Raw genomic sequence first — 16741 nt, 5'->3', positions numbered from 1 at the left:
AAATTAAGCACAAATTTAAAGTTACATGATAATTTAACATTGCTAAAACAAGTTTTTATTTTTTTTAAGCTTCAAAGTAGAGGTTGGAAGATAAGAAAGAAGAAAATAAATTCCAAATTTGCCAATAATTAGATGATAATTTTTTGCTATTACTGATGGAGAATCACATGGAATTTTAAATTTTGGATATTAACAATTATGCTTAATATTTAGTTGTAGTCACTCAATTCTGATAATCCAATGTGCTGCACATTTAAAAATAATTTATTAAGTTGATAAATAAAATTTAGTATAAAATTGATGCTGGTACTAGATCCATCATATAAGTAAGATATCCTATTTTAGTTATAATTAAGATACATATTGTCAAATTCTTTTAAAATACAGTATAGAATTTACAATGTAAGAGAGCAAACACTGAAACATATCTGCCATATATTAATTTTTATAAATATTAATAATTTACGACTACTTAGAATGCTTTCCATGACTTCTGAATCTTTAACCTGCTTTGCTTTGTCTATCATGTTCTATTTATGCTCCATTCATTCTGTTGAAAGCATAGGCTCTCTTATTTTTTAATTGTGCCCTCTTCAGTCATCAACACGTAGCTAAAGCAAATTGCTATTTATGGAACTCCCACATGCATGAAAAATGGTTTCAGAGGATAAAGATAACAAAAATGATAGTAGTTTCCTAAGTTGTTGTAACACGGTGATAATTAAAAAGCACCTATAAGCAAAATGCAGGTGTAAAAATTACCTATGGTATTAATGGCATGATGGTCATTCTTTTATCTGATATTTTAAATCCATGTATTGAGCAGGTTCAGTGACATAAGGCATTGATTTTTTTATGTCACATTAACAAGAAGTAATAGTATTTAAATGTCAGAAATGACAAAATAACACATTACTTAAGATTACCTTGTTATGCTTTCAACAATGTATCTGGGCAATGATGTCTGTCTCATTCCACCATTTTTCATACCCCCTCCCTCTCATTTTCTTCTACATATTCTAAAGTTACTACATTGTGTACAACCATAGAAACAAAATTATGTACCCCATTTGTGTACAATGTGTCAAAATGCAGTCTGTAAAAATTAAAAGCTACATAAAAATAATTTAAAAAAATAAATAAAAATAAAAAGGAAAACACACACACAAAAAATGTATCTGTGTATATTTCAGTGTTTGCATGTGTGCATACTTGTGTGTGAACAGTAGTGGTCTCTCAAACTCTGTATCTTAATGTCAGTGTCAAGCATCAAATCTTATTACTGACTGACAGTCATTTCATGACAGAAATATAGCTTAGAATCAAACTGAGGCTGTTACAGGCTGCGTCTCATCTCTGAGGAAGAAGACAAGCAAGATCCACTCACCGCACAGCCATCATGCAGTGCTTTGATGTAGGGGTTGTTATCATAGGACATCTCCTCATCATTTGATCCCAGGAACCGAAGTGCTTTGTCATAACTTCCTGATGACACATCATACCAGGCAGCCGACTGATGACAGTTGTAGGTGAAATTTTGCCGAGCAGAGGCAGTGAGGAGTTTTAGGAATGTCATTTGCACCATGTTAATGGAATTGCCTTCAATATCTAAATATGAAAGCTGGGAATAAAAGAAAAAAAAAACACATAAAGACTTTTTTTTTCTCTTTTATGCTATAAAAAACAAAATCACTGTTGATAGTAAACTGTGATGCTGGAAGCATGTAGATGACAAGTCCTTTTTAACTGACTGAGAAACAGTGTGAATTGAGGGTCAGAAGACTCAGATACAGGATTTTATGAACTCAGGACTCTATCTCCAACTAGGTTACTCTAACTAATACTTGTTGTTTCCTAATCAGTAAACACTGCAAGAAAAAAAAAAAAAAGATTCTGCTTTGAAGAAACACTTCATTATTTTTCACAACTTATTTTATTTTTACAGTTGTAAAATGGTGAAACAATGAAAACCGAGGAATCTCAGTGCGATGCAAAGGTTACCTGGTTTGGTTCTTTGATCATGCTCCTGAACTTTTTATTTTGGGGCCATAATCTTCCAAGGTATTTTGGTTTTCTAATTTTCAAAACGGAGTCTCAGTTCATTCTTAGATAGTATGTATATTCACAGTTTTATCACCAGCACCCAGCTTAATGCCAGAGACAACCGGAGTTAATGATTGTTGAATCAATATTTATTTTGTATTTATAGCAGGAAAATAGTTTTAGATGTAAATATTAAGATTTGTCTTACATCATCTTCACAAAATTTTTGTTGGGTATAATTAAGATAACTGAGCTTATGAGAAACACATAAACCTAAATTTAAAAAATTAAAAATCCACTCGGATTTATAGGTTAAGGCAATGCAAGAGCAACTAATCTGATTTCCTCCTTATAGTAATTTTACCTGTTCCTTACTGATTAACAGATGAGATATTGAGGAGCTTCATGAGTTTAGAGGAAAAAATTTCCTTTGGTAAAGCACTCTAAGGAAAATAAAACTGTACAAAACAAAACACACAGGGTTCTGCATATTTTTTTAAAACTCATACACAAATAAGAATTTAGCACAGTGTGAATATCTAACCTGAAGCCTAAACTAGAGAATTATAAGTCATTAATATGTATGTTTATTTAGGAACAATAAATGTATAAATTTTCACCAGTGGAAAATAACAGCATTTGAAAAAGAATTTAATTAATTGAATAATTATCTGGATAAGTGGGAAACACTTAAATTTTGTTAACTCCTAATTAAAGTAATTTAAACATATATTTTAAACTGTTTTTAATATGACTTTAGTCTAGATCCAATCTTAAAATATCTTTATAAAAATTTAAAGGAAACTGTTAATTATATGGAAATACACCTTACATTTGGCTTAAAATAAAAATAAAAGGTAGGTTTGTTTACTATATTCCCAAAGGTAACAATTAGAAAAAATAACTGTACATGCTAAAAGTTCTTAATGAAATGAAGAAAAAAGAACAAATTAGTAAAGAAAATGAAATAGTGATAGTCAAAGACTTTACATGGATATTATATACTTTTGCTGATATTTTTAGCAAAATTCATTTTATGATGACTTTCAGTCTTGAACTGCATTATTTGATTATTTTTTTCAGTAAATTTAGTATACTTCCAGATATATTAATACAAACAAAATTAAACTGCTTTAGGATACCATAGTGGTCTAAATGGAGCAAGCTGGAGAACATAAGCTCTACTTATGGAGTTTTCGATAAACCATTTCATGTTGAGGTAATAACATACCAATTTTCCTCTCTTAAATTCACTAAACCAACTTCCTGGTTTTTCCTTTGGCCATGATGAAATTCTTACCTATTGTAAAGGAATGGGAAAATTAGAAGTTAGGTAAATTTTATGAATAGTATTGTTTATGTCCATATCTATAAATTTCACTAAGATTAAGAAGCTAAAGAGCTTTTAAAATAGTATAGGTCTATAATAGATAAAATGAGATAAGGAGCAACATTTGAGATAGATCTTATGAATTGCATGTTATAAATATTGAATCATTTTCTTCATGATCTCTTCAGTGTTGTAAAAATAAATGGGGAGAAACAATTTGGTAAAGGCAGACCGAGAGCGATAGGGGACATCAGTAGAACTCTCAGGTAATTTCTCACAAAAGAAATCCTCCAAATCCCAGCCAGCGTCAACCAACAAGGCAAGGAACTGCACTGTGTATCAAAGGAGGCATTCTGAAAATATTTAGCTAGTAACTAAGGGCAAATGTCCCAGAAAAGTCATTTGGTAGAAAGTAAGATGAATCATTCCTTCTGGGAATATGAAGAATCTCTTGTAGACTTGTATTTATGTTTTTATTTGTAAAGATTAGTAAATTATCAGTTTATAAGGCTTTACCTTAGGGAATCTGAATCATCATTGTGAGGGGTGGAATTTTCCTTTGTCATGCATTTCTTTGGGGGCTAGAGGAGATTTATTATGCTTTGACATATGACAAGCTGGGTTGGGAGATGGAAGTTGCTTTCTCTCCTGACCCTACTATATCATTCTGATGTCACAAACTTAAATTTTCTCCTAAAAAGATATATCACACATAAAGTTACTTGCTTTGCCTTATGGAGTTCCTTTACCTCTGTAAGCCTGCACCATTTACTAAAGAAAATGAGATTTATTACATGAATATGATAAAGATAAAATGTCTTGCTTACAAAATGTTTGGAAAATACAATTATACTAATGAAAAAATCTTTCCTTATATTAATGATTTGCATGTAGCTTTAAAGATAGAACTCAAGTATATTGATACTGTTAGGTAAAAAGCATGGAGTATGTGTGAAGACACTAAACATTTAAAACATGGAAGTGTAGAGAATACTCTTATTTTATATAAAATACAAATTCTTTATAAAATTTTGCATTTTGAGCATAATATGCAGCTGTGAGTGCTACCATATGATAATTGGGCAGAAGAATACTATATATGCACTAAAATTTGAAATTCAGCTGTGATGTGTCATGGAAAGTCATAGAATCTTAGAGAGCAAGCAGGTGCCTAAAGAATACATCTGGGAAAAAAATAAAGGAAAGAAGTATTTGTTAACTCTATGCGTCACTCTGGTGCCTTATTCATGTTTATGCAAATGAAATGCTCTAATTACCCTGTAAGAAAAGCAGATAAATGAAAATATGACAGTATAATTTTCGTGTTTAGTTCAATATTGCAAAAACAAGGGAGGAACTGTCAACATTCACCACCAAAGCAGATTGGTACTTACTCCCTCTGACTTTTTGTCTGGATAAATGCAAGTCTCACCACCAGATGTGAAATTACAATAAACTTTGAAGGAATCTCCTGAGCAACCTTGGTTAGGATCAATCCAGTATTCACCTACAAAGTAGAAAAAAGCAGGTCATATACAAGTTCATTAACAATAATATTAAATGTATTAGATATTAAATTTTATTAAAGAGAAATAAGGAAGTCAATGTTCGCAGATTTCCTACTTTTTTGTTTTTAGGCATATTAAGGTATATATTTGATTAGTAGGAGTGACTTTATGTCTTTTTTGCCTCAAATCTTTGTAAAGGAACCATATCTGAAATACTTTTTTTGTTCTTGGCATCCCAATCACTTTTATATATTAGTCTAATTGTCACTTCTTCAAATAATAACATTCTGTTAATCCATGTATAATAAATTATACGCATAATGGAATCAGATCTAGTTGAGACCAAATCTATTATGTAGTATTTTGTTTTAGAAATATGAGTCTAAAATTCCATTTTCACCTCATTTACTCATCTGTAACAATGGAGTACCTACTTAGGCCCAGGAATCATATCTTCACCTTATTTTATACAAAAAATTCTTGTAGTAAATGTGCTTCCTCTTTGAATGGGGTCCTAAGAAGGATAACTGCCTTATATATTTAAATATGAACTGCTATTATTGCCTTTAATGCAATGTGGCTGAACAAATTTTATTAGGTAAATAATCATGATTAATATTTTTGGGTTAGTGAGTAAAGATGGTCAATATTAGGAGTGACATAAAGTTATTCTTTGAATAGTTGACAAATTATTTTTTTAACAAGAATTATTAGGAGACAAAATTGGTAAACATGTGACAAATACTTTGATTTCTTCAGCTCATTTTCATGCTGCCACCTTATTTCAAATGTGATTTGAATTATGTGAATACACTGGTTATGAACTTCAGCATTTTAAAAGCTCTCTGGTAGCTGAGTTTAGTACTGGAACTCTCAAAACTTCAGCCACATTCAATGTTTACTTTCTACTATATAAAAGCAGGGAAGGTACTTTAATAATAACATCTACTGTTTGTCAGGTAGTAACTTGAAAATTTTAACAAAAACATTCACACTTTTTGTGATTATAGCACCAATACCTTCACATCTGAAACAAATTGGAATTCTCAGGAAAAATATACAAGAAAACAAATATCATCTAAAATTTTATCAACCAGAGATAACTGATATTTTTATATGTTTTTAAAGAATGTATTATTTGGAATTTTATGGGAACCAATTTTATTTCATTTTATTCAATTAACATGGTCATTAGATATTCTTTCAAATAATATATTTCTAGCTTACTTATTCAGATATCTTTGTTCATACAATGGACCAATATCCTGTGGATACTATGTTCAATTTATCTCTAATTTATTCATATCTCATTTCTACTACCATATCTCTAAATGAGCCCTTTGTCATCTCTTGTCCAGATTAGTCCAAGAGTTTCTTAACCAATTCCCTTGACTTCATTTTACTTCCCTCCAAAACCACTTTAAATCATTTTCCAATTTGCTCACTATTGTTCAGCCACAACCAACTTCCCTTTAATTCCATGAAAACATCAAGATCTTGTCTTCTTCAAAGCTTTGCAAATGTTTTGCACCTTCTGACTAGAATACTCTTGATTCTGAGCATGACTGACTACCTTTTTAAAGTTTCAGCTTAAATGTTACCTCCTCAAATATTAACATTGAATTTGTCCAAAATGGAATCATCCCCTAGTTAAATAAATGTCCACTTTTCCATAATAACAGTCATAATATGCTATTACTAATCATTTTGGTTTTCCTATCTATACCGTTAGATAATAAATAGGTCAAGAGCATTATTCTTTCTGTTCATCTATGAATATGTGTATGAAAAGCAGTGCCTGGCATCAGTCAATCAATATTAATCTTATTTAGTTGTCACACTGAAGAATTAATGAAGATGGTTGCACAGAAACTACTGGAAACTGTAGCCCACAATGGGATTACCACTCCTAAAGTTTACAATACTTTTTTAAACTTCTCTAGTTCTAAATCATATGTGCTTTTATAATTCAGTAATGCTGCTCTTACATTTGATTTTCAAATTTGTGTGATTACCTTATTCATTTTGATCTTAAGTGAAGAAATCATAGCATTTAGTTGTATTCTCTGTATTCTCATCTAAATGTCATAAAAACCTCAGTGGAAATTTGTTGATTGGTCAAGTATATTTAAATTTGGGAGTAAAAGGGGAAATTTTCTAGCACAGGCTCAAGTTAAATCATTTAAATCCTTTGTGTACATTATGCTAATTAAAAGTAAGAATCTCTGTAAATCACAGAACTAAACATATCTTTTTCTAATAAACATAAATTGGAAGAACTTGAATCATCAGTTTGCACAGAATCCTTAACAACTATGTGTTTTAGTTTTAATTGTTTTTGCTTAGGATAGTACAATTTTATGATTTTTTCCTTTATAGTGGCTACTTAGGAATTAATTTAGACTTTGCTATCTTCACGGTATTAGATCTCATTTATAAAATTCAGTGATTGATAGTGCAAAACAATATTTTCTTGGAAGTAAAAGGGGAGGTAAGGTATTTCAGTATAAATTAGAAGGTTTAAAATCAGAAAAATATCCACCCATTTTAATTAAGTAATGATGACTTTAAGCAACTACCTTAGCAGAGCTGAAACTTTTTCCTTATCAGAAAAATAGATGTGTATAGGTTTTGCTAAGAACTAGGCAAAATAAATTATCCTGATTATAATTATTAAACAAACCATGAACAGTTGTACAGTATATGTGCGGATCAATGAAAGAAAATTTTTGCTCCAAGTTATCCCAATGCTTAAGTATTCTGTTCATCAAATTTTGCTAAACTGATAGAACAAATATTCATGTTATGCTATTTAATCATATTCATATTATTCATGTTAGTGCAAAGTACTTGATCATATCATGCAAATATTAATTAATATTAATGTAATTGTTTTAACATACTATATTAATATAAAGTAAATTAGTAAGTCAGTAATAATTGTATGGTGATATGCACCTATGAGTTCACACATAATACCATTCTCAGTTATTTACAAGGTGAAGAACATTTGTGTGAGCAATCATTATCTAAAAATCATCTTGTCACAATTCAGTGAAACCTTATTTAACAGACAAGGATTTTCCAAAGAAGACCTTGAATTACACAGTGTAAATGACTTTTTCTGTCTACAAGAGTAGAATTAATAATTGTTTGCTCTAATTTTATTTAGACAGCATATTAAACATTTAATTAGAATTAACGAGCTCACAATGCACTTCAGTAACTTAGCAAATCAGTACATTTGCTTTGTCATGTATTATTAACATACCATCTGGGAAGTCAGGGTGGCTGAGTTGCAGGTCTTTGCAAGTTCGGGCAGGATTGGTCTGAGTACCCATTGGAAACTTCATATGCTCAATGTCTTGCTTCAGGGAATTGAGGGAACCAAATATTTCCTCCATTCCATCAGAGTAATCGAGAATATTATCGCCCATATCATCTTGCATGCTTTCAGTATGTCTTCTTGTTTTTTTGGATGACAAGATTGGTAAAGGCTGAATGACTTCACCAGGTGGACCCTGTAAAGGAGACAAAGTGAGTTTAAAATATGTGAGTGTTCCATAAAGTAGAGTATTCTGCAGATTTTGTTATTGCTGGTTTTGTTCTGGTTAGAAGAAATTATAGTTGGTTTAGTTTTCCTGTAGCTACAGAATGATAAGTGAAAAGATCATATAAATACATACATATACATGTTAATTTTGTAGTTTCTTCTACAAATATGTGGTATAGATATGGAGATAGGTGCACAAGTCATATTTCTGGTACTTTACACATTAGCATAGTTTTATGTTGACATGCTATATATGTTACTCTCTGATTTTCTGAGTAGTACTCATTTACACAGTATTTCTGGAACTATATAAAGTCTCAGCTGAATGCAATGGCTCACACCTGTAATCCCTGCAAATCAGAAGGCTGAGACAGGAGGATCGAAAGTTAGAGTCTAGACTCAGCAATTTAGAAAGGTCCTAAGAAACTTAGCAAAACCCTGCCTCAAAACTGAAAATAAAAAAAGGGCTGGGGATGTAGCTGAGTGGTTAAGTGTCCAGCATTCAATCTCCCATACCCCATCCCCCCCCCAAAATGTCTTTACAGATTAAAACAACATTTTAAAGTTCTTATACTACCTAATGATGTATTATATTTCATAAAAATTTATATTCTGAAACAGAAAATTTATAAACAGTGTGCTTCAATATCTACAACTTAACATCTTTATAAATTAACACTGAAAGGCAGACTTCAATTTTTGTCTATACAAAAGTGGAACCACACCAAATAGTTAATCCATAATGTTATAGTGAACCATGCAATAATTCCTATGTTGAATACATAATTCTTGATACCTCAGAAATTTGAGAATTTATTTATAAATAGGGTCATATGAGACAGAAAGAGTTAAGATGAGGTCATTGGGGTGGGCTCTAATCCAACATGGCTGACATTATTATAAAAATGGAACATTTGAACACAGAGACACATATAGAAGGAAGACAATATCAAGGAGAGAGGTTCAGAACAGATTCCTCCCCGAGACCCCTCAGAAGAAAACAGCCCTATTGACTCCTTGATTAGGACTCCTACCCTCCAGAACTGTGAGATCAAATGTTCTGTTTTTATCTCTACTCAGTCTTATGGTATGCTGTTATGGTAGTCTGAGAAAACTAATACACACATAATTGGAAAATTTTAACTCAAGAAAGACAACTAAGTATTCTTTCATATACTCATATATTGTAATTCTACCTTTTAGTAGTGTTTAAGTCTGGTAAATATAAGTACTTATAAAGGTCGCTATTATTTTTGCTTCTATTACGATAATTATATGCATTAGAAAAGACAATGCCTAGCAACTGAACTTTTGTCTTTATTCCTAAAGTTAGGTAAATGTATCTTTGTGTCATACAATCAATTGAATTCATTAAAATATGACAAAAATCCTAAGATTCTTTTGAAAAAATAAATGATATTATTATAATGTATAAGATTATTATATAATTAAGGTTTCCTTATTTAGAGTCAAATCAGTTCATAGATTGGTCTTAGCATGTAGACTTTATTACTTAATTGACATAGTTACATTTGTTATAAAATCAAAAGTTTGGACAGTACCTGTTTTCATTCATTTTATAATTGCAAACAAATCGCTGCCAGTCTCCAGATGTAAGTTATCAGAACATCATTCTTGTTAACATGCACTTACCGGAGGCCCAGGAGGCCCTGGAAGACCGCTGTCACCCTTCTGGCCAGCAGGTCCCTGTTAGAAAAAGAGTGAACATAAGTAGAAAACAAAGTAATTTAATGGACTTCACTGAAAAATTAAAATATCAAGGGGAGAAGTACTTACAGAGGAGCCTTTGTTACCCTTGGGACCTTGAGGACCCTAGAAAATGCAAAGACAAAAGCAGAGATAAAAATCTACAGCATCTGTACCTCTTTGTTATACTCAAAGCTTAACTCTACCTTATAAGATTGCTTTGCCTTGCACTTACGGGTAAGCCTGGAGGACCAGGTGGGCCAATGGGACCAGCAGGACCTGGAATTCCCTAGAGGGAGAATCATCGAATTTAATGAGTTTTCCTCAGCAATTCCATTTCCATACTTTGCATAATAACACACATTCCAAAAGGTATAGAATTAAAAAAATGCCTAAGAATAGCCTAAAATTTTCCATTGTGAAGTTGAGAAATAACTTTTAGAAAGTAATCTGAATTTTTCCACCTGGTGCACTGTCTATGGATATTGAGATGCTAAATAGACGGCTCAAATAGCTTTTATATTAAATATCTGTAGTATGAAGGTCGTATACATATATATTTTATATTCCTGCAGCACTCAGAATAAATTTGCATATGATGAAGATTCAATACATATTTGTGCAAATACTAAACTATAATTTTTGTGATTTTAACAATTCGTACTTTTAATTTATTATTCTTATGTCAAATAAAAATCACTTTGAAAATAACACTCACTAAAACCAACCCCAAGAAAGATGCTCTAAAGTACTTCTTTGGTCATGCTTAAGGAGATATGTGCAAGTCTGTGTGTATTATTGGAAGAGAGAAGGTAAGAGCATCCATGCCTCTACTTACCCCATCCCCCTTTGCTCCTGGAGACCCTTGAGTTCCAGGGAGTCCTCTGTCACCCTTTTCCCCTTGCTCTCCTGGAGGACCAATCAAGCCAATTAAACCAGGATGCCCCTTTGGAAGAGGGAAAAAAGAAATTTTAGTAATACATAAATTATAACCATTACGAAATCCTAGTCAAAACATTTGCATATTAAATTCATAAAATAAAAAATTTAAAATGTAGATCAAATACATTTAAATAACCTTTCTAAATGGAATGTAAAGTTAAGATGTACCCTCTCTCCTTGCTTAACAGGATTTTTGCTACTTAACATTAAGTGCAACCTTTATTAGGGTTTGGGTGTATTATGTAGCTGAATGTTTTCTAAAAATATCATCCTCAGTGCTTCATGTGAGGATCCTCTAGCTTAAAAAAACAATAATATCAATAAGTAATATTGATGATATAAACAATGGGAAATGCATTATTTTAATAAGCATCTAATTAATACAAAATGATTTCTATTCTTCAGAGACTTTGCAGTTTTAAAAAACTTTTGGAGACTTAAAAATAATCTAAACAATATTAATGCCATTAAAAAAACTGCTTGTTTTCTCTATTTAGTACAACAGTATAAATTTTAGGAGATCTGATTACTACTTGAAAGATATTTCTAGTTTAAATTATTTTTATGTTTTAAAACATAAAAGTGGTCATTTCGCTATTCCATCTGCTTATCTTGTGAATAGTTATTTTAGTACAACCATATGCTTTCTCCATATGGTTTCTAAAAGGGCATGCTGAAAAGATGCAACACCGAATTCTGGTACATGTTTCACTATTACTTTGCATACTTTCTCTTGCATAAACACATCTGGGAAGCTGAGAGTTAGTATCTTTTTCATGGTTAGAATGACAAAGCTATCTTTTGAAATTTCCTTTTGAAAGGTTTTAATCTGTAAAAGTAATGACTCCTATTATTATTGTATCAAAAGTGTAACAACACAATATTTTAAAACTTTTACCTTCTCACCCTTGGAGCCAGGATCTCCTTTGAGACCAGGTAAACCAGGAGGTCCCTAAATAATAAGAAACAAATAAACACAGAGAGTAGTCATAAATATAAAAATCATATTACTAATCACAGAGCTAGTTTGATTTGGGAATATTCAGTTCAAAACAAGTCCATAATGATCAAAGTTTATTTTTCAGAATTCTACAAAAATTTATATGTTTAAAACATCCTAGTTTAATGTAGCCATACCATAAAACCATAATACTGATAATTCTGAATAAATAAATATGAATTGAGAAATATGTCATAGTTTATGGAAATATTTATATTAAAATGGACAATTTCCATACATCCTTCTATTAACAGACAAAAAATTTATGCGAAGTATGCGGTTTTAAATGTGCATATATCTAATGAAAAGAAAATTAATCACCGAACAAGTTTATGTTAAGTTAGATTCTCTTTTGCATTAATATAAACTATTGTACTGCTTTGTTAAACCACAGACAGACAAAAAGAAGACTTAAAAATTATCTATTCACTTTTAAATATATTCTAAGGGTGGATTTTGACATTGCCCTTTCATGTAGATTGGAATACCCAATTGGGGTGCAGTTCAATGGCAGAGTACTTGACTAGTATGGGCAACGCCCTGGGTTCAATCCCCAAAACAACAACAATAACAACAACAAAGAACATTAGAATATTCTATGGTAATGAATCTCTCAAAGTGCTGTCATCCAAACATCAGCATCGGTATCAACTGTGAACTTCTTAGAAAGAAATTATTAGACCTTATCCAGATCAATGGAATCAGAAATGTGTGTGGAATCCAGTAATCTGTTTCATAGATCTGATGCTCATTAAGGCTTAAGAAACATTATTCTGTGGTATCAGACCCTAAATCCAGTTAATCAATATGCACATCAGAGCAGCATAGAGAATGATGAATATTAAAATAAAAATATGACTTATTTAGTTTAGCATCTTAATAATTTTATAATTAAATGTACATAATTTGCATCTACTTTTTTTGGTCTTATCAGAAAAGACTGGTGAAAAGGAAGTAATGTTGCCCAACAGCATATTTTAAAAAATTGTTTTATAGGAAGCTCCAATAGCACATTTTAAAGGAAATAATATAAATGGGTAAAGGAAGCAATCAGGTAATCATTTAGAGAGTTTATATAACTATTAGGGCAGGTGTCAGACTATGCATTAGAATAAAGAGGCATAAAAGAAGCCTGGGAAAATCATTCTAATAAAAATGTAATCATAGGTTTGATCCCTAGCACTGCCAAAAAACTAATTGTAATAAAGAACTATGTACTTGAAATATTTAAGAATATTAGTTACACTTGATATATGGCAGTTAAAAATACATACATTCTCTGAAACTGAAACAAAAATTTAAAAAGTATAAGAGGTTAGGGAGATAGCTCAGTGGTAAAGCACCTCTGGGTTCAACCACTAGTACAAAAACAAAGAACCCCAAAACTATTTAAAGAGGCTATATATATATTTTTTCTTTCTTCACCTCTCATTTTATATTCAAACTTTCAGGCATACCATACACTTTTCAAAAATTTTGCTGTAAATGGGAAAACAAAGATGTTGCCTGTTGGGCATCAATATTCAGTTACTGTTGTAGTCACAAATGTTGAACTCTAAATCTTATACCTCTGAGTTTTATTCATAAAAGTATACTAAAAGTAACTGTGTCTTAATATTGAGATAATGAAAGAAAAATCAGGCTTATCAAAGACTCAATAAACAGTGAAGCATAACACAAATATCAATTACTATCATTAGCTTTAGTTATGATACAGATGGGGACCTATCATCTTTCTCATCCTATTATGATAGTACAAGTTAAAATAGCAAAAAAGAAAATAGTAATTATAATTCCTCAGGGCATCATAAGAAATATACTAGACATTATTTTGTGTTTCAAATGCATTTTACATATTTTCTATACAATTATTCATGAAGGAGTTAAAGAGTATTCCTCTAAGTTAATAAGTTCTTATGAAATTACAAACTATGTCTATGGATGAATTTGCCAAGCAAAATCAATTTTGTATTTTCATCAGCTGGAAATAGAAATTGATAATGTTATGATATTGAGAGCTGTTATAAATACCCGTCTGAACTCGGAACATATCAAAAACAACAACTGTGCATATAAAAATGTTATTCCAAGTTACATGTTTTCTATTTCCTGTTTAGGATATTGTAAATTGAAAACCCCTAGGGAAATACATAATTCATATGCAATAAAGAGAAATGGAAAACAGGGACCATACATTCTTAAGTGTGTAGAATACACAAGCAAACATTCCCCCTGCAGTATTATCCTTTATGGAATATTTGCTTGATCTGCATCTCAAAGCTCTAATGTATTGAAACTTAAAGAAACTGCAGATCCCACACTTTCTTTAAAAGATAAAATCATGAGATATTATTTAATTTGGTGGAAAGCAAGTGTTTTATTATTTCAACCTGTTTAATCATTATGAAATGTCAAGCATGTCATCCTCTTTTACATAGTTTAAATATAGCATTAAAGAAAAAAAATAAAATTGTGATTCAATAACCCATCCTAGTTTTTATTCAGGCTTTTATGTTTGAAAAATAATGCTATCAGACATTTTATTTATCACTTTGTTAAAAGAAGGAATATATAATAATATTAAAGTAAACTTGTCCAAAGATAAATAATGATTAATATTTCCATTACATTGGAATGAATAGGATTTTAAAAGAATATGAAGCAAAACAAAATAAAAGCTTAAAACTAAATGTTACTTCTGCCTTCAAAAAAGATCAAATAAATATTAGTTTTTAGTTAATTAAACCACATTAATTTTGATCTGTAGCAGGCAGAAGAATTTAGTTACCACTATTTTTCTCTTTAAAACACTCTTATTCACATTTAATTTTCACTCTGTACTCAAGAAACCAGCAGTTCCACTTAAAAGTAGAAATAAGAACAAAATTGTTTATAGGCTCATCATTGTCTTAGTCTTCCTATTTGCACCTACATTTTCTACTTTTGTGACGTAAGTTCCATATGAGGATTCTAAATGTATTCTTGTCCATATAGATCTGTATACATACACATGGGTGTATTGCACATATATAGGATTAATGCATACATAGAGGTTTAAGTTAAATTTTATCATTTTTATTTTGCTTTTTAAAGTAAAAGACATACACAGTACTTCCACAAAACTCTAGTAAAGTTGGATAAGATAGAGTGGAGCAGACAACAAGTTAATATCATTTTTAGAGATTTAATATCTGTTCATTTCTCTTTAAAGAATTTTGTCTCCATAAAGTTCCTATAAAATTGTTAAATTATTATCTATGCTGACGATGGATCATCTGTTGGAGTTCAAATTGTCTAATTAGGTACTAGTCAATCTGGAAAGATGAAATCCAATAAGTTTACTTATTGAACAGCTAACCAGATTTAAACACTAGGGAAAGGGAGGACCTTGGTGGCTTTGCCTAGTGGAACTGCTGTAGGAAGTTACAGGCAGCTTCTAGAAGAGGAGAAGAGACCCAATAGACAGCTTCAGAACTCCTGTAACAAGCTGAATCTTGCTAGACTTGAATATTTGTGCAAACATATTTAAAAAGGTAATATTTTAAAAGGTAATTTTTTCCTTTATTTAAAGGAAAAAAATAAAATATGGAGAAATTATATTCATAACAATTTTATTGTGAATTATTTTCCGAATTGAATATAAACTGTGTAAATTTTCAAATCTCTGTTAGTCTCACCTCCTACATCTTATCCACATTTACAACTCTTTTTACCTTCTTTCATAATCTAATCATACTTCTAATCCGGGAAGAATCCAGAGTGGAAATTATTTAAATGGTCTTATTCTGGATATAAGACTATTCTTATCATCCTCTGCTTGATTCCATTATAGTACTTATCATGTGTTCTAACTGCTGAAATTGTAACTACATGTTGACCTTCTCTGTTCACTCTAATAGTCAACATCTTCCAAACCGGATTATTGATAACACATACAAACACACACACATAAACTGAGGTGAAATTAGTTCCTTTCACTAAGAATACACAACTGATGTTTCTCAAAATATTTATCAGTATTTTATTCACTTAATTCTTTATTTTATATTACTAGTGCCCATCAATTGGTTTAGTGGTATAAAAATTACTCATTTAACAGTCATAAAAATCCCATGAGGTAGAAGATGTTAGTAACTAAATTTAACTCATTTAAATTTTATGGCATTTCATGTAACAGATGCTCTTAATCCCATTTTATAAATGAAGAAACTAAAACTAGAGAGAAATACACACACACACACCCAGATACAGAGAAATAGAGAGAAAGAGGGAGGGAGAAGAACAATTTTTCTAATGTCATTCCACAGGTAAATGGCAGTGCACGTATTTGAAAAATAGAGAGTTTGAATTCAGTCAATGATGTTAAACAGTAACCATAATAAACTACTTCTCACTCTGATTAAAATATTATCTATTATAATAAATAATTTTTAGCTAAGTTAAAAAGCTCATTAAATTGCCATAAGTAGCATCCTGGAGGTGAATGCTCAATCCACCCTCACCTCATGGACTAAGCACATTTTCATAGAGATTAGACACCACAGCCAAGACTACCCAAAGCTATGAAAAAGCTATACTATATTCATGTCATAAGTATTCTCCAACAAAACCAGCAGTCAGAGAATTGAGTAGGCCCATGCTGCTTACTTCCGAGGTTC

General features: G+C 30.9%; 1 protein-coding gene across 4 annotated transcripts in view; it reads right to left on the bottom strand.

The window, feature by feature from the left end:
• Positions 1-16741, bottom strand: part of Col11a1 (collagen type XI alpha 1 chain) — a 215792-nt gene that overhangs the window by 1644 nt on the left and 197407 nt on the right. For all 4 annotated transcript variants that reach the window (XM_047566809.1, XM_047566801.1, XM_047566819.1 and 1 more), the window contains 9 exons: positions 11982-12035; positions 10980-11087; positions 10377-10430; positions 10232-10267; positions 10088-10141; positions 8153-8402; positions 4768-4880; positions 3275-3343; positions 1388-1621 (listed from right to left, as the gene is read on the bottom strand). In XM_047566809.1, the coding sequence (XP_047422765.1) occupies positions 1388-1621; positions 3275-3343; positions 4768-4880; positions 8153-8402; positions 10088-10141; positions 10232-10267; positions 10377-10430; positions 10980-11087; positions 11982-12035 (972 nt within the window). The remainder of the gene's footprint in view (positions 1-1387; positions 1622-3274; positions 3344-4767; positions 4881-8152; positions 8403-10087; positions 10142-10231; positions 10268-10376; positions 10431-10979; positions 11088-11981; positions 12036-16741) is intronic.

The sequence above is a fragment of the Sciurus carolinensis genome, chromosome 1 (assembly GCF_902686445.1).
Source record: "Sciurus carolinensis chromosome 1, mSciCar1.2, whole genome shotgun sequence".
NCBI lineage: Eukaryota > Metazoa > Chordata > Mammalia > Rodentia > Sciuridae > Sciurus > Sciurus carolinensis.
The sequence above is the reverse complement of the archived record's forward strand: the minus strand, read 5'-3'. Positions and strand labels throughout refer to the sequence as shown.